We start from the raw sequence: 21784 nt of genomic DNA, 5'->3' as shown, positions 1-21784 counted from the left end.
AGTGATATTTTGTTTATTTGGAAATCAATAATGATATTTATACACCTTATATTCTTCTACACATATTCAACACTAATTTTTTTATTTTTTTTTATCTTCATCTCTCTTTTCATATCATATCATCGATCTATGACATTTATCATATTATATTTTAGACTTAATTGGTCTTTTGGTTCCCTAAATAATTACCGGTTTACATTTTGGTCCCATAAATTGTAAAACCTACATTTTGGTCCCTCTTGTTTTGCTCCGTTAGTCAGAAAAGTCCCTGACCGTTAACTTTAACTTTAAATGTCTAAAGTGAAACATAAACAGTGTTGGTCCACCATAGACTTTATTAATTCTTATAATTTTAACCGTTCGATCTTTTATATCAAAAAGTGACTATTGGATCATGAAGGTCCATTGTATCATATGGAATACTATCAATAGCTAATTGTTTTGCCCATTCTTCATCTTCTTCCTTCATCTTCTTCCTCATCTTCATATCATCTTCATAAAAATCCCAATCACTCAATTTCTTCAAGAACACTTTCCTTTCTCAATTTCTCAACAACAACTCTTTTCAAAGTGTAGATAAACACTATAGAGAAATTGTAACAACACTATTAACATTCATACTCAAATAGTGTTCAAATAGTGTTACAATTGAAGCTTTTGATTCACACATAGAAGCTAATACTACTAATATCATTCCAATTCCAAGGTTACGAAAATGATTTTTTTTTTTGGGAAAAGATAACAAGATTCACATGTTTTGTAACCTTCATGTGCACGTATCAACTTCTCCAACTGATCCTAATCACTTCAATGAAAAGATTCACATGTTTCGTAACCTGCAAAGCTTGACCCGAGAGCTTGTTCCACCCCATTCATCTAAGGCTCCACCCTCTGTTCCCAAGTTGAATGATTCAAATGGGGATCCAGACTATGATAAACTGTAGAAGCCACCTCCAAATCATGGGTTATGATCCAGACCATATGCTCTCTCTCGTTCCAACCCACTCACAAAACCCAATTCTTTCTCCCTCTCACCTCCTCAAAGCCCATATATGTTTTTTTTTTCCCCAATTCTTTCACAACAGCAAAACCAGTGTTGACATCCTTTGATTGGAACGAAATTGAACAGAATGGGTTGTTGTTGTTATTGTTGTTGTTGTAGTGAACGAAATGAGTTGTTGTTGCAGTGATGAATTGTTGAGTTTAGTGTTGGATTTTGTGAATTTAAGTTTCAATTATAGAGAATGGATTTAGGTTTTTGGAAAGAAATTTTTTTGGAAAGGTTGATGAAGATATGAGGAAGAAGAAGAGAGAAGATGATGAAAAGCGAAAAAAATTAGGTGTCGACAGTTCACTATTAATTACAATGGACATGCAATCCAATGGTTAAAATTATATCAAAAGTTTTAGACATTAAAAAAATAACGGAAGGGACCTTTATGACTAACGGAGCAAAACGAGAGGGACCAAAATGTTAGTTTTAAAATTTATGGGACCAAAATGTAAACTGGTAATTATTTAGGGGACCATTGATGCAATTAAGCCTATATTTTATCTTATCACTTTGGCTCAAGGTTTAATAAGAGAAAACGAGTGTAGCTTATAAAAAAAAAAAATAGGGAGGAGTATCAATTTTGACATCAGTTGAGAGAAAAATGTAATTCAATCGTTATGAGGACAATACAATTTATATTTTGTGTAACGGGAAAATGAATGTATATTTTAACAGGAATTGTAGTATAATTTTATCATTCTCGTGGAAGAGAAGTGTATTAATCCTAACTTCCTACTTTCTATTTTATGTTGCACTCCTTAAGAAAGTATGCTACTATTATTGGTGCAAGTTTCTAGCTTGTAAAACTCCTTTACAAGCACAAAACCAATAGTGGTAGTTAGCTAGCTATATTTAGAAAAAATCATTTGTAAATATCAATAACAATGAAAGATATTAATTAACTGTTACATCTCATATACACAACTTTCATTCTAATTTTATGGATAAAGTGTTTCAAGGCCATGTGGATTCTCCATGTTTTATTACTTTGCCAACTTCAAAATTTTGTCATGAAGGGTCATAGAAAGTTGGCATTTGCAAGAAAGATATGTGATCAGTTAGAGAAAAGATAGCAGAAACGGGGAAAAAGTATAAGAATTTTATTAAAATCTTATGTAACTTTTAAAAATAGTAGTAATACCAGAAATGTCTCTCCACCTCATTTCCTAGGTTGTCTTCCTCAAAAAAAACAACATTTAATCTCTCAATGGAAAAAATGAAAGCAAAGGAGAAAGGGTTATTTAACAACAACGTTTTGAAGACAATACAATTACCCTTATCTTTCTTTCATTGTCCTTCTTCCCTCAAGTCTAAGGCAGAGGAAAATTATATTGTTTCCCTCTGCCTTACACCGCGATATGGCGTTCGAAGATTTTGATCTCGTATCAGAAAGGCGAAAAGCCAATGCGAAACAACACCTTAAGAAAAAGATTTTGATCGGTGTAACTTCTGTTGTTCTCATAGCATGTGTTATAGCAGCTGTAACATTTGTCATTGTCAAAAGATCAGGACCAGATCATAATAATAATGATAAGAAACCAGTTCAAAACGCACCGCCAGAACCCGAGCGTGTTGATAAATACTCGAGGCTTGTGACAATGTTGTGCAGCCACTCAGAATACAAGGAAAAATGTGTAACCACACTTAAAGAGGCATTGAAAAAAGACCCTAAATTGAAAGAACCAAAGGGTCTTCTAATGGTTTTCATGCTAGTTGCCAAGAATGAAATTAACAACGCATTCAACAAAACCGCGAACTTGAAATTCGCTTCCAAGGAAGAAAAGGGAGCTTATGAAGATTGTAAACAGTTGTTTGAGGATGCTAAAGAAGAAATGGGATTCTCGATCACTGAAGTCGGGCAACTTGATATTAGCAAACTAGCTTCAAAAGAAGCTGAGTTGAACAACTGGCTTAGTGCTGTTATATCTTACCAGGACACTTGTTCTGACGGTTTCCCGGAAGGAGAATTGAAGAAAAAGATGGAGATGATATTTGCTGAATCAAGGCAACTTCTGAGCAACTCCCTCGCTGTTGTTTCACAGGTTTCTCAAATTGTTAATGCATTTCAAGGTGGACTTTCAGGATTCAAATTACCTTGGGGTAAATCAGATGCACATGCTCCCGCTCCCGATGCTGATACTGATGCTGTTGCGGACGACGATGAGGATCTTGCTGATGCTCCTGATGGTGCTCCCGATGCTGATCAGCCGATTTTTGAAGCTCCCATTGGTGCTCCTGGTGCTGCACCCATTGGTGCTCCCCGTGTTGACGCTCCTCCTTCTTGGGCTGCCCCAGCCGTTGACTTGCCTGGATCAACTGAGAAACCTACACCTAATGTCACTGTTGCTAAAGATGGTAGTGGAGATTTCAAAACCATCTCTGAAGCTTTGGCTGCTATTCCACAAACCTACAAAGGAAGGTATAAAATTCACGTTAATTCGGAAATCTGGATCCTCTATAGACCAACTATATGATTCAGTCAGGTGTAGATTATTATATTTAGAGAGAGTAAATTAATGTCTCTTAATCTAGTTATCTACATCAGGCTGCATCATACAGACAGTTTGCGAGGAGCCAAGTTCAAGTTTTGGTTTAATTTCCTTTGAAAAGAAATAAATATAAACTTATGGTCTCTAACAATAAGCAAATTTATTCATTATTCATTGGAATATTAATTTGTATTGTTATCCATGATCATGCTAAGAATATATTTTCAAACGTGGACATGCAGGTATGTTGTTTATGTTAAGGAAGGAGTATACGATGAGACGGTTACAGTGACAAAGAAAATGGTGAACCTTACCATGTATGGTGATGGTGGTTTAAAGAGTATCATAACCGGCAACAAAAACTTCGTTGATGGAGTCAGAACTTTCCAAACTGCATCATTTGGTATGTAAAATATTTATCACATATCGATTATATTTTATGTTTGTCTGTCTTTCCAAACTTCGTTGATTGGGATCCTTGGTAGTATGAAGAAACAATGCAACTTCAATTTCAGCAGCAGACATCATAAATGATGTAGCAGCCAAAATCGTAGTAGAACACAATTTTTAAATAACATTATGATGGTTTTAGATTTTGTTAGTGGTTACATTGATATTGTGATAAAATGTGGTCTATGCAACCGCAATTATAGTTGTGATGCTGCTGCTGAGATCTCTAAAATCTTTATTTGTGCCTGCAAATGCCGTTGCTCTATGTAATTTAAAATTATAGTATTATATTCCTTCTCTCTTAATTTTTTTTCATGCACCCTGCAGTGGTACTTGGAGATGGATTCGTAGGCCGGGACATGGGATTTAGAAACACAGCCGGTGCAATAAAGGAACAAGCCGTGGCCGCCAGAGTCCAAGCAGATTGCTCCATATTCGTCAACTGCAACTTCGAAGGTTACCAAGACACACTATACGCACAAACCCACAGACAATTCTACCGCGACTGTGTCATTTCTGGCACAATCGATTTCATCTTCGGCCATGCCTCCGCAGTCTTCCAAAACTGCCAATTGGTTCTTAGAAAGCCACTTGACAACCAAAAAAACATCATTACAGCGAATGGAAGAATCGACTCAAAATCAAACACCGCATTCGTCTTACAAAAATGTGTCATCAAGGGTGAGGATGACCTACCTTCAACAACCAAGAACTACATTGGAAGACCATGGAAGGAATATTCAAGGACAATTATCATGGAATCTGACATTCCTGCATTGATTCAACCTGAAGGTTGGTTACCTTGGGAAGGTGATTTTGCACTAAAAACATTGTATTATGGTGAGTATGACAATGTTGGAGCTGGTGCTAAGACTGATGCTAGAGTTAAGTGGATCGGACGCAAAGATATTAAGAGGGGAGAGGCTCTTACTTATACTGTTGAACCATTCTTGGATGGGTCATGGATTAATGGTACTGGTGTGCCTGCTCATTTGGGATTGTACAATTGATTTGATGATCTTTTCTGCATGTAGCACTTTCATGTGTGCAACTTGAGTTCAATAATGCTTGAATCAACCATTTATATTCATCGACAACTCTTTGACGTAGATATTTTCTTTTTCAAGTAGTCTAGTGATCATAATTTCACTTCTTAAATGAACATGCGAGAATCATAGAAACGAACCCCTACTCTTATATATTACAATATCTCTATCAACTAAGTTATGATCACGAGTTTAAATAGAACTTAATACTTATTGAGAAATATTTAGGTTTATTATTCGTAAAAGTTGCTTCGAAAAGTAAGGAATCTATGGACTTTATTTCCTCAGAAATCTACGGATTTTAATGTCATACCAAATCACTTGGCATCTAAAATAAATTGAAATGGAATTTTTCTAAAGTCAATTTACACAAGTTAAAATGATTAAATAGCTTGTGGTCACCAAGGTTAATATCATACTGTCATTTTGAAATTGACAGTTTCATTCCGTCGACTATAACAACAGTACACACTATCATATAATATCATATGCATACCAATTAAATCGTCATTTTACTGAATACTGCATGAGAACCTAATAAATTGTTATACAGTAAAACATCCACCTAGCAGGCCACAGTCCAATTCTTACATACAGCAGAAGAAATCAATTTCATACACATCATCGCAGTAAAGATGGTATTTATAGCATAACGATTAAATTTCATACAACAGAACGAAAAAAATACTCAATACTTTTCATACAGTAGCATCAAAGGTTGAGACTTCAAAGTAATTAGAGAATCTAATCCTTTTCCTATAATAAGAATTCAATTTTTTAACTACATGTATTATAGAAACAAGGCAAGGCTTATGGCAAAAGGATACAACCAAGAGGAAGGGATCAACTACGAGGATACTTATGCTCCTGTAGCCCGCTTTGAGGATATACTTCTTCTTTTGGCATTTGCTTGTTGTCTTGACTTTAAACTTTATCAAATGGACGTTAAGTCCGCTTTTCTAAATGGTCTACTAAAGGAAGAAGTTTTTGTATCACAACCACCCGGATTTGAAGATCTTGAATTTCCGGATCACATTTTCAAATTAAAAAGAGCTCTTTAAGGTCTCAAACATGCTCCTAGAGCTTGGTATGAGAGGTTGAGCAAATTTCTTTTAGAAAAAGGTTTTTCTCGTGGTAGTTTTGACACTACATTGTTTAGTAAACGCCAAGGAAAGGATATTCTACTTGTTCAAGTTTAGGTTGATGATATTATTTTTGGTTCTATTAATGAAAGTATGTGTAGAGAATTTTCTAAGCAAATGCAGGGTGAGTTCGAAATGTCTCTCATGGGGGAGCTCACCTTCTTCCTTGGTCTACAAACTACAAATAAAGCAAGCCAAAGTGAGAAATTTTGTCAATCAAACTAAATATGCTTTGGAGCTACTCAAGAAGTTTGATATGCAAGATTGCAAGTCTATTTCCTCTCCCATGGCATCAGCTCTCTCAATCGACAAGGATGAATTTAGCATCGACGTTGATTGCAAAAGGTATAAAGGTATGATAGGATCTTTGTTGTATTTAACAGCAAGTAGGCCCGATATCTTGTTTAGTGTTTGTATGTGTGCTAGATACCAAGCCTCTCCTAAGGAATCTCATTTGAAAATTGTTAAAATAATTTTGCGATGCTGGAGCGAAACTACTCATTTTGGTTTATGGTACCCAAAGGGGGTTCTGTTGTCTAGTTGGGTTTTCGGATTTCGATTTTGCCGGGTGCAAATCGGACCGAAAAAGCACTAGCGGAATTTGCCATTTACTTGGAAATTGTTTAATCTCGTGGTATAGCAAAAAGCTTAGCTTTGCTCTTTCTACCAGTGATGTTGAATATGTAGCAGCCGGTAGTTGTTACTCACAAATTTTATGGCTCAAACAACAACTACTTGACTATGATTTAAAACTAGGTTGTGTTCCAATAAAATGCGATAACACTAGTTCTATCAATCTTACCAAAAACCCAGTTTTACATTCAAGAACTAAACACATTGAGATTCGGCATAATTTCCTTAGGGATCGTTGATAAGAAGGATGTAATTTTTGAGTATGTTGACACTAAGTGTCATCTTGCTGACATTTTTATAAAACCGCTACCATCCGATTCTTTCCTCAAGATCTGTAGGGACTAGGTATCTTAGATACCTCTTGCTTTAAATAAGCAAACTCCATATTTATTACCTTTTGTCCTTGGCCTAAATAATAACATTTTCTACACTTCTAAACTTGGTAAGATCTCTCCAAGTACTATGTTATTCCTTTTAGCTTGGACAATCTTGTTTAATTCTTTCTTTTTGAATGCTATTTGTTGTCTTTGTGCTTTTTGTTGCATGCCTACAAGTTTTTAATTCCCTATTACGAACTCTTTTTGACGATGTCAAAGATGGAGATTACATGATGATGTTTTCGTGTTATGCGTTATGTGTATGCCTGGATACTCTTGCTTGTATACTCGTTGTTCTGTTCTTGCTTTTATGCTATATTTCAAGGGGAGTTAAGCTGCTTCATCAACATTGTTTGACATCATCAAAAAGGGAGAGATTGAAGCTTGTATTAGATTAGGTTTTTGTTTTGATGATATTAGGATATAATAGTTTATAGTTCTTTGTTAATGTTAAGTTGGTTGTTTTTGTTCTTAGCAATATAGCATAAAATCTTATGAAAGCAATCAGCAATCCATGTCTCATGTGTTCCTTGTGTCTTGCATAGCATTTTGCATGAATAACCATTTTTCTCTAGCTTGTCAATCGATTCACAATAATCTTAATCGCATCATCAAAAGTCTCTGACTTAGGGTGAATCGTTTCATAATTTTCTGAATCGAATCATGGATGAATCGAGTCAAATTACTTTGAATCGTATCAATAAAACTCTCTGACTTAAGGGTGAATCAACTCTAATTTATTTGAATCTTTAGTATCTTTTCAACACAAACTCTAACAGTTCTTATTTTATTAGGTGAAACTTATCTTGGTCCCACCACTTATAGTGAAGCCGATTTCAAAATTGTTGGGTCCACATTGATAGTTTCTCATCTACGCATCCGGTGAGTTTAAGCAACTATTCCCATCATCATTGAATCTTTCTGATTTCTGGTCATGGCATCGCGCTGTCTTTATTCCTTTCTACAACTATGTTTTATTCTCCACATATGCTATCTTTATCCGTCAATCCAGTTTTTTATTCCTTTCCCATTTCCATTTACAACTTTTTATGTAGGGGGTTGTGGTTTTTAGAGTTTCACTTTCAAGCTTACCTTTTTCTACAACTATACCACGTTATCATGTTCCCTTTATCCTTCATTCCGGTTTTTTTTAGACTGGTGCTAGTTACACCCCAAAAAAAACTAGTTACACCCAAATTTATTTAAAATTTTACAATAATACCAAAATTGCCCTCTTCATGTAAATTTTTAAAAACCCATCTTTTATGATCGTTCTGAACCCTTACCCCTTTTCATCCACAAATCACCATAGATGTGCAACCAATATCTGAATCAACATCTTTGTTATTGATCTGTATTATATTCATAAAGGTTAGTGAATTTCATGAATTTCATTTTCAATGAGTTTCTATTTGTTTATTGTTTGTTTTGGTATGAGATATGTTCAATTTAGGTTAGTGTAAATTAAGTTTACTTATGTTCAATTTAGGTTAATGTAAATTTAGTTTACTTATGTCAATGTAAATTAAGTTTACTTATTATGTTCAATCTAGGTTAATGTAAATTTAGTTTACTTTACCTTCAATCTAGGTTAGTGTAAATTCAGTTTACATGTATATAAGAGGTTAGTGTAAACTCAGTTTACTCAATCGAGGTTAATGTAAATTAAGTTTACTTATGTTCAATCTAGGTTAATGTAAATTCAGTTTACTTATGTTCAATTTAGGTTAATGTAAATTTAGTTTACTTATGTCAATGTAAATTAAGTTTACTTATGTTCAATTTAGGTTAATGTAAATTTAGTTTACTTATGTTCAATCTAGGTTAATGTAAATTTAGTTTAATCAATCTAGGTTAATGTAAATTAAGTTTACTTATGTTGAGTTAATGTAAATTCAGTTTACTTATTCAATTTAGGTTAATGTAAATTAAGTTTACTTATGTTCAACTTAGGGGTATATTAGTCATTCTAGGGTGTAACTTGTTTTTTTTGGGGTGTGACGAGCACCAGTCTTTTTTTATTCCTTTTTCATTCTAATTTACAGCTTTTTATGTAAGGAAATGTGATTTTTAGAGTCTCTTTCAATCTTTATTTTTTTCTAATCATGGCATCACGCTTCTGTATTCCTTTCTACAATTTTCTTCCTTCAATTTATCACGCTATCTTTATTAATGTTTTATATTTTTATTCATTTATTTTTCACCAATTTTAAATTTTTCAATGTGTAACACTAGTTTTTAGAAACACTGAAAAATTAAGGTTTCATTTTATTCTTGTTTCTTGATGTTAATTAAAAAAATCATTAGGAAATGCTTAGTGATAAAAAATTACAAACAATATTGATTCTTTTATTACCGTTTTTTATTCAAATTCCCAGAAAAAACCTCTTTTTTAACTTTTATAATATAAAATTGACTCTAAAAACTAGTTTCAATTTTCATTCTACTGTAGAATAATCAAATAGCATTTAATATATGTATATATAGACACACATATACACAATTGACTTTTTGTGTTACCTTCGTTATTACAAAAACTTCACATACTCCAATGAAAAAAGTTAATGTATGATAATCAAAGTGACACTAGAGAAAATTTTACGGATAAGGTTAAGATCTCAGCACTAAGCTAGTAACTCATGAGAAGTGATTTCTCAAAATGATAAGATATGATAATGTGTGTCTCTCCATGTCTGTGTGCGCGCGCACGTTTGTGTATATATATATATTATAAGTAGAAACTTGATTAAAAGAACAACTATAGATATAGAGTGCATCATAGTTGAATATTCAATAATCATTTATTTAGTTTTCCATTATAATATAATATGGTCAACTATAGAGATATATGCACAATGATGGGACTCTTGACATTGTGGGTGCCATCTGACCAAACAAGTGAGGAGGAAAACAAAGTTTGATTTAATTTTTCTCCACCAACAACATTGACAACAAAGGATTGTTTCTCGTTTAACGATTTGAAGGATAGTACTTCTCGTTCCACACTTATCATGATTTCTGGATTACGATGAATGAGAGTAGCCTTGTAGGTTGAGTTGGGAAAGCCAACATTTGTAACTGTTCTATGAACCTTTACATGCAAATGCTTAAGTATTGGAACCACAATTGCAGGATAATTTATATCTTTCACCAATGATCTTTCAGAAGTTCCATGGCAACTTGAATTATCTCCACTAATTTGTTTAATTTTTTCAGCACTATAACCATAATTACAAAGCATTTGCACATAATCTTGCTTAGTAATGTCATAAACAAGTCCAGGCTCAATGGCTTGTTTTGGATTGATATTCCCTGATCCATAAGCAAACTCACCTACCAAATCATCATAAGTACCTTTCACTGGTGTAGTAGTTGTCATGATAGCAGATTTGATAGCTGCAGGTGACCAATCTGGATGAAATGATTTCACATATCCAACAACTCCAGCAGCATGAGGGCAAGACATAGAGGTTCCAGATAATATGGTGTACTTAACCTTTCTATTGTCACTAATATCCATTGAGGGTGAATTTAAAGGTGAATATGCAGTCAGGATTTCTACTCCTGGGGCGCTTATCTGGTTTCATAATTTCTTGAATCGAAGGATTTGGGCCACGAGAAGAGAAAATGGCTATTCTTGGAGCACCGGTGTCATGGAAGATCTCACTCTTTAAAATTTCAGCTACAGGGTAACTAGTGGAGTTTTTGTAATATTGAACTTGAACAAAGTCTTTTGATTCCAACTTAAGCGTAAGGTTCTTAGTGACAAGTGAAGCATCGAAATCATATTGTGACGCATTAAGGATTACACCAATTGCTCCACTTGTAAAACTAAACAATTGACCACTTGGAGATCCAGACAAAACAAGCTTACCCTTCACCATATTTTTTTCCATGCAATCACACTTTTCAGGGGATGCATTTCCTCTAATTGGGCAAGCTTGAGCATTATGCACAGCTATTGAAAATTTGGTGTCATTTGAAGGTATTGTATTAATCGACTTGCCAATAAAAGTTTGTCCATTTCCAAGAATGATCTTGTCAATGAATTTTCGATCTGTGGTAGTTGCGGCAACACTAAATAACCAAGGTGATACACTACAAACACTACTTGGGACAGGGCCAGTATTTCCAACAGAATGCACTGTGAGTATTCCATTCTCCATGGCATGAAAAGAACCAATTGATATAGAATCGCTCAAAAAATCAATGGCATTATGGGCACCAAGAGAGATAGTGATGACGTCAACTCCATCAGCAATGGCATCATCAAATGCAGCTAATATAGCATCATTAGTGCATGTACCAAAATCATTGCAACTTTTGTATGCAGTAATCCTTGAAGATGGGATTCCACCTCTTGCAATTCCATTCGCAAGACCATAAAAGCTCACATCATTCACCTCACGTCCACCAACTATGGATGATGTGTGGGTTCCATGACCAAATTTGTCTCTTGCACTCACATCTCCAACAGCGTAAAATCGTGCTCCGATGATCTTCTTGTTGCAACTGAAATTAACACCACCATCACAAACCCCCCTCCACTTTTTTGTAATCGGAGCAAGACCTAATAAATTACAAAAAAAAAAAAAAAAATCAAATTAACAAGACCATCATATATAGTAGGTTACTACAAGTTTCTAAATATATTACACTTTCTTTCTAAGATATAAACAATAATATTGCTCAATATCTTAAGATACTCACGATAATCAACATTATTACTAAATCTATGCATAAGAGGAAATTAATTAAATATAAGAATAAAAATTTATTCAAATTAATTAATTATCTATCATTTTAAGCAAGTTAAATATTTCATAGATATGAAAATCATTTAAAAAAAATATGTATGACAATTATAACATATAAGATATTGGGATTGTTATCAAGAATATATATAGGGATAGGATCAAATTACACCAAGGTATCAAATTAAATTTGACACTAAATCCTAACCATTAATCCACTTTAATCTGACGTCTCTCATCAAATCATTAAATGCTCATATGCTTGAACAAATAATCCAAATTTTAATTTTAGAAATAATTTATTCCTTCTTTTCTTGATTAATTACTTACCGTTTTCATTATATTTTGCCATTTGATTAATTTCAATAGGTAGATGATTGCCATTTGATTTCTCCTACTAATTTTTTTTGGAGATTCTAATTTTTACTAATCTTTGTATCGGGTGTTCTAGCATTTGTGTTTTGCTTTCGCTTAATAGCATATGTTCTTTTTAATTTTTTGGTGCAGTCGTTCAATAATTATCTGTGGTGCTCTTTATAAATCAATTTCTTTGGGTTCATCTAAGAAAAATAAAAATAAAAAAGGTTTCTAAAAAAAACAAGGATGACGGGGAATAGTGTAAAGAAATCATAATAATACCATAGAGAATTTTTAGTAAATAATTAATCAAGAGAAGAAAGAAAAATTGTTTCTAAAATTAAAATTTGGATCATTTGATCAAGCATGTGAGCATTTAATGAATTGATAATAGATGTTGGATTAAAGTTGAATTAATGGTTATGATTTGGTGTCAAATTTAATTTGACACCATGGTGTCATTTGATCATATCCCATATATATATATATATATATATATATATATATATATATATACCTTTATCATTGAAACTTTCAGATTCTGGCCATATTCCGCTATCTATGACTCCAATCACTAAGCCACTCTCAATAGTTTGATCTCTTTTGAATGATTGAGGAAGTCCAAGGAAGTCCCACGACCTTGTGGTATTGAGGAAGTCCAAGGAAGTCCCACGACCTTGTGGTTTGAAGGTGAAACTCTTGGCTTGGAAAAACTGAGACCACACCTTTCATGCCAACAAGTTTTTCCCTTTGTTGATCGTTGAGTACAACAGCAAAACCATTGAAACTTCTCTTGTAACTTTGAACTAAGCGATTTTCTATGTCACTACCATCCACAACATGTTGCAACAAGCTGAGATGATGAGAGCTTGGGGAATACGAGGCTTCCTTTGGAAGTGAACCCATGTACACAATGTGAAGTTTATTGCTTTCATCACCACTTTTAGTGGCATCACACACCAACGGAATTAGTGATGCCAAAAATAAAGAAACAAGGAATGAGAAAACAACATTATGCTTGGCCATTGTTTGTATTTGTAAAATGATGAATACTTAACTCAAACCCCAACAATGTATTTATATTCACCAAAAAATTATGTGATGTGAAAGCTTTTCTGTTAATAAAAGAATTGTTTAATAAGTAGAGTCTCATACTTTATGCAGGACCCATTTTTAAAGTGTTGGATTCATGGTAGTAACTTATCATCTACGCCCCTATGTAGTTTAAGAAACTAATACCAACACCATCGTCTTTTTCCCTTTTCTCATTGTTGCATCACACTACCTTTATTATGTTTCAATGGTGCACTTTCAACATTTTGTGGTTGGAGGTTGGTTTTTGGAGAAAGTTTTAACTTTTTCCCTTTTCTCATCATGGCATCAAGCTACCTTTATTTCTTTCTACAACTCTTTCCCTTTTCTTGTTATCTTTATCTATGTTTCTGTTTTTTTATTATTTTCTCTTTCCCCATTTTCAACCTTTTTTGTAGGGTGCGTGGTTTTAGAGTCACTTTCAACCTTTTCCTTTTTATCAGCATGGCATCACTCTTCCTTTATTCCTTTCTACATATTCCCCCTCTTCTCTCACGCTACCTTCATCCATGTTTAATTTTTCTTATTCATTTATCGTTCCCCACTCTTAAACTTTTCAATGGAAAACACTATTTTTTAGAACCACTTAAAATGTTACTGGACTCTAGAGAGATTTGAATTATGTACCGTTGAATTACAAGGCTAAGATCTAACCACTAAACTAGCAACTCAAGAAAAAAAAATTATCATAAAATGATAAGAAATGATAGTATTAATCTATATAATCTATATAATATTATACTATATAAGATAAAAACTAGATTAAAATTAAATAAATAAATTAGTTATATACACAACTAAAATTTTAAGGAAACCAAAATCTTTACGATTTATATAAAAAGTACATTCTTCCATTCAATCATATATAGCGCATTTGTAAAAATATTTTCATACAAAAAAAAAAGCCTGTCAAATTTTAATATAATATTAATCATTTTTTTTCAATTTGAGCATTTAATTAATACCACGTTTATCATTCTCAACTCAATAACTTACCCTTCTGTAAAAAATAAAAAAAAAATAAAAAAAAAATAACTTACACTTTCCAATAATGTTTAATTAAAACCCAAATACTTGATTACTTTGATTTAGCAAAAGTGTCAATGTCTTTACCTCTCTTTTTTCTTTAATATTAATAACTATTGAAAAATGCTAAATAAGTACGGAAGGTATGGCTACGAAATTCACGGACGTCTATTAATTGATGTTGGTCACTTGCGCAACTTTTCTTTCCTTTCCTTTTTTTAAAAGTAAGAGATTTAAATGATAAAAAGAGAGTTTAATGGTTAGCACTCTTTAATCTTAACATAACACTATTAAAATGAATTCATAATTAAACAAACGGTGCATCAAATTCAAACGGTGTTAACCACCTTTTTATTTGGTTGAATTGCATAACAATGAAGACATAGTGCAATTTTTAAAATTACAAAAACAAAAAAAATCAATAGCAACCGTTCAGGTTGCTTATATATTGAGGTGTCCTTGAATTTTAGTGAAAATAACTTCCGCACTATGGTCCCGTTTGGATTGATTTATTTTAAGCTTATACTTATTTTGAGTTTATATGAGCTTATCTATTCTCATAAGTCTTTTTAAAGGTGTTTGGGTAAATAAATAAAAATAGTTTATCATAGTTTCATAAGTTGTTTATGCCATATTTTAATAAGCCTAAATTTTCAGCTTACCCTCCGGCTTAACAAGGAGCTTATGAATTTATGTAACCTCCTTCGATTCTCTTTGGATCCACTTTTTCAAAACATATATTTTATAATGTTAGTTATCTTTGGCGGTGCGTGAGTAACAAAATTGTTATATACTTATCTTACTAAATTAACAAACGTAACTAAGATTTTTTTTTTTAAGGAAGACTTTTATTTTTTTTTTATTACGTAACAAAATAAAACTGAATATTAATATCTTTTCTTATATGAATATTTTTTTGTTACGTACGTAACTATATACTTATCTAATGTTAATTTTGTCTTATATGAATATTGATATTTTTTTTAAGGACGAATATTGATTATACTATATATAATTATAATTAATATATTATAATATTGTTTTTCTACAGATTACTTTTATCAAAAAAAATCTTGATAATTGTGGTTCAATTCTTTGATTTTTTTTGTTAAATTAAAAATATTTAAAATTTCGATAATTGCTTATGTAATGTCACATTCAAACAATTCAATTTCTGTAAGTACTTTTTAGTGTACAAATCCAAATATAAATAGCTTATCAAGTATAGGAGCTTATGATGTAAGCTCTAATGTTATAAGCTCTAATGCTATAAGCATCCATATAAGTTGTTTATCCAAACAGGGCCAAATTACAAAGTATAACACAATGTATTGATTTTAAGAGAAAAAATGATAAAATAGTAAAATTTAACATAAGCCCTCCATCTCCTTTTCTTGTTGGTTTTTTAACTCCCAAACAAGGGGGAGGTTTTCCCTCCTTTCTCCCTTCCCTCCTTTCCTTCAGTTCCCCTCCTTAGCCTTTCCTTTCCTTCCCCTCAAAACTCGCAAACAGACTTTGTTTGGGAGTTTGGAGAGGAAGGGAGGAGAGGGCTTTGGGGGGTTGAAAATATATAGAAAAATGGACAAAAAATTCACATTTTTTTAAAGAACGGATTTTTAGAGAATGATAAAACTAATACTTATGATTAATATACTTTTAATTTTAAGAATATTATAACAACATAGATAGAATTTGAAAATTTCATATAAATCCTCCATAACCCCCAAAACCCTCCCCCAATACGATTTTTGAGTTCCCCAAATGAGGGGGATTTTTTATTATGAGTAAAAAATTAACCTACAAAGCCCTTTCCTCTCAATGTCTTCTATTTCTTCCACTTGCTCCTTCCTTTTCAAAAACCTCCCCTCCCCTCCAAACTCCCAAACAAAGCCTTTGTGTTTTTTTGGATTTAGCCGGTGTTAAATTGGAGAAGAGCCACCATTGCAGATCATCCTCTTACATATACCGACAAAGATAATGATGATATTTTGTAACTTAATTCTCACCCTTTATCACTTTTCTCTTTCTCAAACCTTAGTCGTTTATGATTTTCTTCTTGATATGCCAAAGAGGGGGATTTAGTATCAATTTTGATCAAAAATCACAGTCTAAATTGTTTTTCTTTCTTTTTTAGTTAAGTAAGTGATTTTCTTGTATTTTCAATCTTATTTTGTTTATTTTTGCGATTTCGTTGTCTCTGCATGACTTTGTTTGTTTTGATTTTCCGTCTTTGTGCGGTGTGTTTTTTATTTACCATGTCAGTACAAAGTTTATTTGATTCAAGTTGAAAAAAATAATTTTAAGCAAGTGTAGATTCAATGAATGATTTTAAGGTCGTCAACGTTATAGAGTTGAAGAGACAGGTTTTCAAAAGACTTGAATATAATCATATTTATAGGCATAGATAATATGTCGTTTTATGCTATTAACATGGATGTGGTGAATTTATTCCCTGATTCATAATTTTTTAGCGAATGTGAATTTGTTTTTTATAGATAGACTTTATTGATTATTTTTTTAATAAAAAAAAGTTTCTTATAGACTACATAGAACAAGGCCAAATAAGACCATATGGCCATACCGTCCAATCAAGAGCCATTCTACAGTGACGTGCTATTTATCCAATTTTCTCTGTCTCAATCTCACCCTTATTTGTTCTCATATTCAAACTACCACGTAACACATTTATTACCAAACAAAAAAAAAAATAGTGGTGGTGTTGATTTTCTATTTTCTCTTTTTTCTTTCCACAATTGGCGATAAATCGTGCGGGGGGAAAAATCGGAACAAAAATCCATTCCATACAAACGCTTTAAGGAAAAAAATCCTTAAACAACTCATTATCATAAAAATTCTATTTTTCTGTAAAAAAAAACTTATTATCGGAAAAAAAAATTACATTTTCTAATATTTAATTTATTATTTATTTGATTATCTAAAGAAAAGGTTTGTTATTTTAGGAGAGGAAATGATCAATGACTGTGCTTAGGTTGCTTTGCTCAATGTTTAGGAGAGGAAAGTGCTCTAGTAGCTGAGTTGTGTGCTACAATGACTTCTATTGTCTTCACATCACTAGAAATATGAGATTGTTTGCCTCACATATCTACATAGAAGGAAACGTTTCTGTTGATAGATTGATTAATTTTGGTCTTTCTATGTCTTCTTTCGATCTTTTTTTGTTTGATGATATCCGTGACTTCATTAGGGGGGAGTACACTAGGAATAAGTTGGGCATGTTCAACTATAGATTTACAACCTTCTCAAAAGGTTTTGGCATTTGTCCCCCTATTCTTTCTTGTACTTTTTTTTTAAATGAGTTGATGCTTTTGAATCTTAAAAAAAATGATTTATTTTTAAATCCAAAAAAAAAAATCACTTCAAAAAACAAATCAATTCTTTTTCATAAGCATTGTAAATCGAGTATATATAGAAATTTTTTAAAAAATCAAAATGAAATATATATATATATATATATATATATATATATATATATATATATATATATATAATAAATTTAACAAAGAATCTTATGTATGTTGCCTTTTTTACCAGATATGGTTGATCTGAACTTGTTAAGCAAGATAAATGAGATCACGAATACGAAAAATTAGGACAGGGGTAGCCCGACTATGCTTGTAGTTACACTTAACCATGTCAACAAGCACTTTGGAGTCCTTTTCCAAAATAACCTATGTAAATCTTTGTCTTCTAGCTATCATTAACCCCTCACACATGCCCCACACATATCAGCATGAAGAGCATCTCGTTTCAACTGCAAGTAATTGACCGACAGAGTCTCGAATAAAGTCCCCACAACCTGCAAGGTCCATCGACTCCTTATAAGCTCCATTACAATTAAGTTTGACCCAATCTTCTCGCTATCTCTTCCCACCAATGTTGATAGTGTCCAGATGCCTCAACCATTTGTTAGGTGAGGACGCTTGCCCCTACCAATGGCTCGAACCAACTCAAAGAATACATGAATATGATTAATAGGGTAGTGAAAACCCTCCTCAAAGAGAACTTTATTTCTCAACGTGAACCCCCTTATTGGGGTTCAGAATTGCCACATTGAAGATCGTAAGCCCTTTTCACCCTACAATATCATACCCGTCACTATCTCTAGGTGCCAGAAAGGCCACCACCTGATTACCCTTGTTAGGAGGAAGATGAGAGTTAAGAAAGTTAGTGTTCTAATTACCATCAACCATCAAAATCATCTTTTGTGTGATAGTTGTGTTAATTCATAGATGATTGGCATATGATAAAAGAGACGAGACACATGACAATTGGTTGTCCAACCGTAAATTTATAGAATTTTGCTCTCCACCCAGCACATTTTGCTCGCGCCCTGCAGCCGTTCCAAATTTACTCTTGCGCTAGTTAACTAACGCAAGTGTAAATGTATGCGTTAGTTAACTAACGCTGCGCAAGTTAAGTTGCGCAAATGTACAACACTGTGTGAGTTAACTCACACATAGTGTTAACACTTGCGCAAGTTAACTCACGCTCTACTGATATATCAGTACAACATTTACTAATATGCATTGAATGCAATATGTGTCATCAAAGACCCGTAACCTTAAGATGCTCGTAATTGAACCGACTTACGCCAGTTTAACAAGATTATTGGATAATACGACACAATCGAACAAAATTACACAAAAACATCATTTTTTTCACAATCACATAATCACACATAACGATCCAAACGGTCCAAATTACACAAATTCGCCGGTAATGACCCGTAATCACTTAAACACACTTAATGACAAGTAACGATCCAAATTACACAAATTTGTCCATAAATTTCTAAAATTACATAATCTCACACAAACGGTCAAAATTACCCAAATTCATCGTTAAATTACATCAACACAAATTCATTAAAATTCAACAATACAGACACAAATTCGGAAAATATTACACTATTACACGTTAAAAAATGTTACACTTCAACGGATCGGACATAAAGATGTAAAAGGTTATTTTCAAGCATCACGCGAAACATGTAATCAACGTCACTATCATCTTTGACTAGTTGTGGAAAATACACGGTCTTCCAACGGTCATCTTCCTTATCCTCCCCCAAGCCCACGCCTGGAACTTGTACTACTACATAATATGTTCTGTGATTTGAACCAACATGGATAAATAAGTCGTCAAGTTTTGCCTTCAACTCGTCCAACTTGTCGGTGGGGTTTATTGTGAACCAAGCCCTCTTTTTCACATCTACATAACGGAGATGAACTTTAACCGGATCTTGTGGATCTTTTTCACATCACATTTGCAAAGGAAAAAAAATAAATTACTTGTGGAACAAGCTAACCAAGAACAAAAGTGGCGCAAAAAATTCCAAAACATGACTGTGCACATTTTATATTAATATGATGACATTTTATATTAATATGATGTTTTTAGATTGAGAGTTTAAGAGGGAAAGGAAGAAGATGACTTTTTTTTTTTTAAATACGGACACTATAAAATATTATTAAAAAATGAGAAAAGATATATTGACTTCAAGAGTAAGTTTAAATAGTTACTCCACATTTTCACCCTTCATTTCAACTTAATCTAATGGACTTGATTTTAGTCTTATTAATTATCATGTGACCTCATTTTCCTTGACTATTCACACAATATTTATGGTTTCTATCTTTCTTTCTTTTTTGCAAAATCTTACGGTTTCCTTTTATTTGCTCAATATTCATGGTTTGAACTTCGAATATTCTTTGTGCTGATTTCATTTTATTTTTGTTGCAAATTTTGTGAAACCGTATAGTATTTTTTTTCCCTTAAAAAAAAAGAATATTTTTGTAAAGAGGTGAAAGTGAAACCATAGAATATTATTAAAGAATATATGGTATGGTACACTACCAAAAAAAAGAATATATGGTACAAATTGATATAATTATTTTTCCGAAGGGATTGATGAATCAAAAAATGATGCTATCCTATGATTTCATAAGCTTCCACAGTTGCAAACATGAAAAATATCCAAATATCATTCTAGATCTCGAAAAATAAAAAATTAACTCGGTCCAAACGTTTACCCTTTGTTCTAATTTTTTGCAAAAAGAAAAATCAAGGCACTACCACATTGTAGTACCATGACGAACAATTGTGATTTTTTTTACTAATAATTAATTGTTTTTGTGAACATAAATATTAATTTTTGAATAAGGCCAGGGCAAAATGACATCAAAGAGAGAGGTGTTCAACTAAGTTGGTACCCTACTCTAATCTTTGTCAAATGCTCATAAATTTTATTAAAAAAAAGGAAAAAAATACATAAAAACTGGGGGACGTAAACCTAACCCAGTAAAACCACACAGGAGTGTAAGTCGACCCCAAATGGGTGATACAAAAATAAAAACAAGTGTATCAACCTCTAATTAATCCTAAAGCTAATTAAAGATCTTCGATGCGGTGATTGAACCCTCAGTCAACACGGAGGTGGTTCATGTACCATCAGCTCCGTGCAACAATGGCAGCAAGTTAAATAACCATTTCGAGCCTTAGAGTCCAATCAAACAAAGTGAACGGCGGTTCTTAGTCTGGCGTATGAATCGTCTGTCAACACAAAAACAATTCAAGATCCATCAACTCCCTGCAAAAACAGCAACAAGCTCTACACGACTCTTTCGAGCCCATGAGTCCAACATCAAATAGATAAAACGATGAGGATTTTAAAGCAGTCCGAAATCAATCACGGAAATCGAAACAGATATTAAGGCGACATCTGTTCGGAGAAGGGAAACCATAATCTTGACACCTGCAGATCTCAACAGACCTGGATAATGATCAGAGAGTCAAAACATCAAAACGCCTACCTCGAATCGATAACACACCTTCAAAGATCAGAATCATGAAACCGGCAGTTGTGAGGACTACCCCTGTTTGGGTTTTCGACACCAACAGAAAACAGGCCATAACGAACAGAGGGTCCGCCGATCAGAACAGACGTGATGGTGGTCGAACCACACACCAACTCGTTATAGAAACCCATATGTCAGAACGACGGAAAAGATGAAAACAAACAGCACCGCCGGCAAGTCTGGCGACTAAAAGGTGGTGCGGAGGACAAAGGTACTCATCACACCACCGCAAGCGAATCTACATCTCGTCGGAGTAATTTGAAAAAAAGGGGAGGGGAGGAAAGATAACGGTGGCTGCTGCTGTGTGTTAGTAGAAAGAATTCAGAAAGAGAACCAAAAAGTATTTAGCTACACGTTTCTAAAGAAATTCAGAAAGAATTCTGAATGTTATAAACTAGATATATTGCTATCACGCAGTGGCGAAGCTACCAAACGAAGCCCATGCCTTGTACTCCGGTAACAAATCAACCGTGTTATTTCTCCGGT

The 21784-nt window shown here is 33.2% G+C and overlaps 1 protein-coding gene and 1 pseudogene across 1 annotated transcript; one reads left to right on the top strand and one right to left on the bottom strand.

Annotated features, from left to right (window-relative positions):
* Nucleotides 1-2327: 2327 nt before the first annotated feature.
* Nucleotides 2328-5093, top strand: LOC11444976 (putative pectinesterase/pectinesterase inhibitor 45). Its single transcript, XM_039830118.1, has 3 exons — nt 2328-3473; nt 3786-3946; nt 4321-5093. Exons 1-3 carry the CDS (start codon nt 2413-2415, stop codon nt 5001-5003), a joined length of 1905 nt encoding a protein of 634 aa, XP_039686052.1. The 5' UTR covers nt 2328-2412; the 3' UTR covers nt 5004-5093.
* Nucleotides 5094-10015: 4922 nt separating this feature from the next.
* Nucleotides 10016-13328, bottom strand: LOC11441248 (subtilisin-like protease SBT4.3; annotated as a pseudogene).
* Between the last annotated feature and the right edge of the window lie 8456 nt (nt 13329-21784).

This window comes from Medicago truncatula, chromosome 2, assembly GCF_003473485.1.
Source record: "Medicago truncatula cultivar Jemalong A17 chromosome 2, MtrunA17r5.0-ANR, whole genome shotgun sequence".
In the NCBI taxonomy this organism is placed as follows: Eukaryota; Viridiplantae; Streptophyta; class Magnoliopsida; order Fabales; family Fabaceae; genus Medicago; species Medicago truncatula.
This window is presented reverse-complemented; position numbering and strand designations above follow the sequence as displayed.

Bases quoted from the DNA above. Each gene is read 5' to 3' on its own strand.
- LOC11444976 (XM_039830118.1), top strand. From the start codon at position 2,413: ATGGCGTTCGAAGATTTTGATCTCGTATCAGAAAGGCGAAAAGCCAAT. The intron at 3,474-3,785 runs GTATAAAATTCA...GTGGACATGCAG, and splicing joins CCACAAACCTACAAAGGAAG to GTATGTTGTTTATGTTAAGG. The intron at 3,947-4,320 runs GTATGTAAAATA...TGCACCCTGCAG, and splicing joins TTTCCAAACTGCATCATTTG to TGGTACTTGGAGATGGATTC.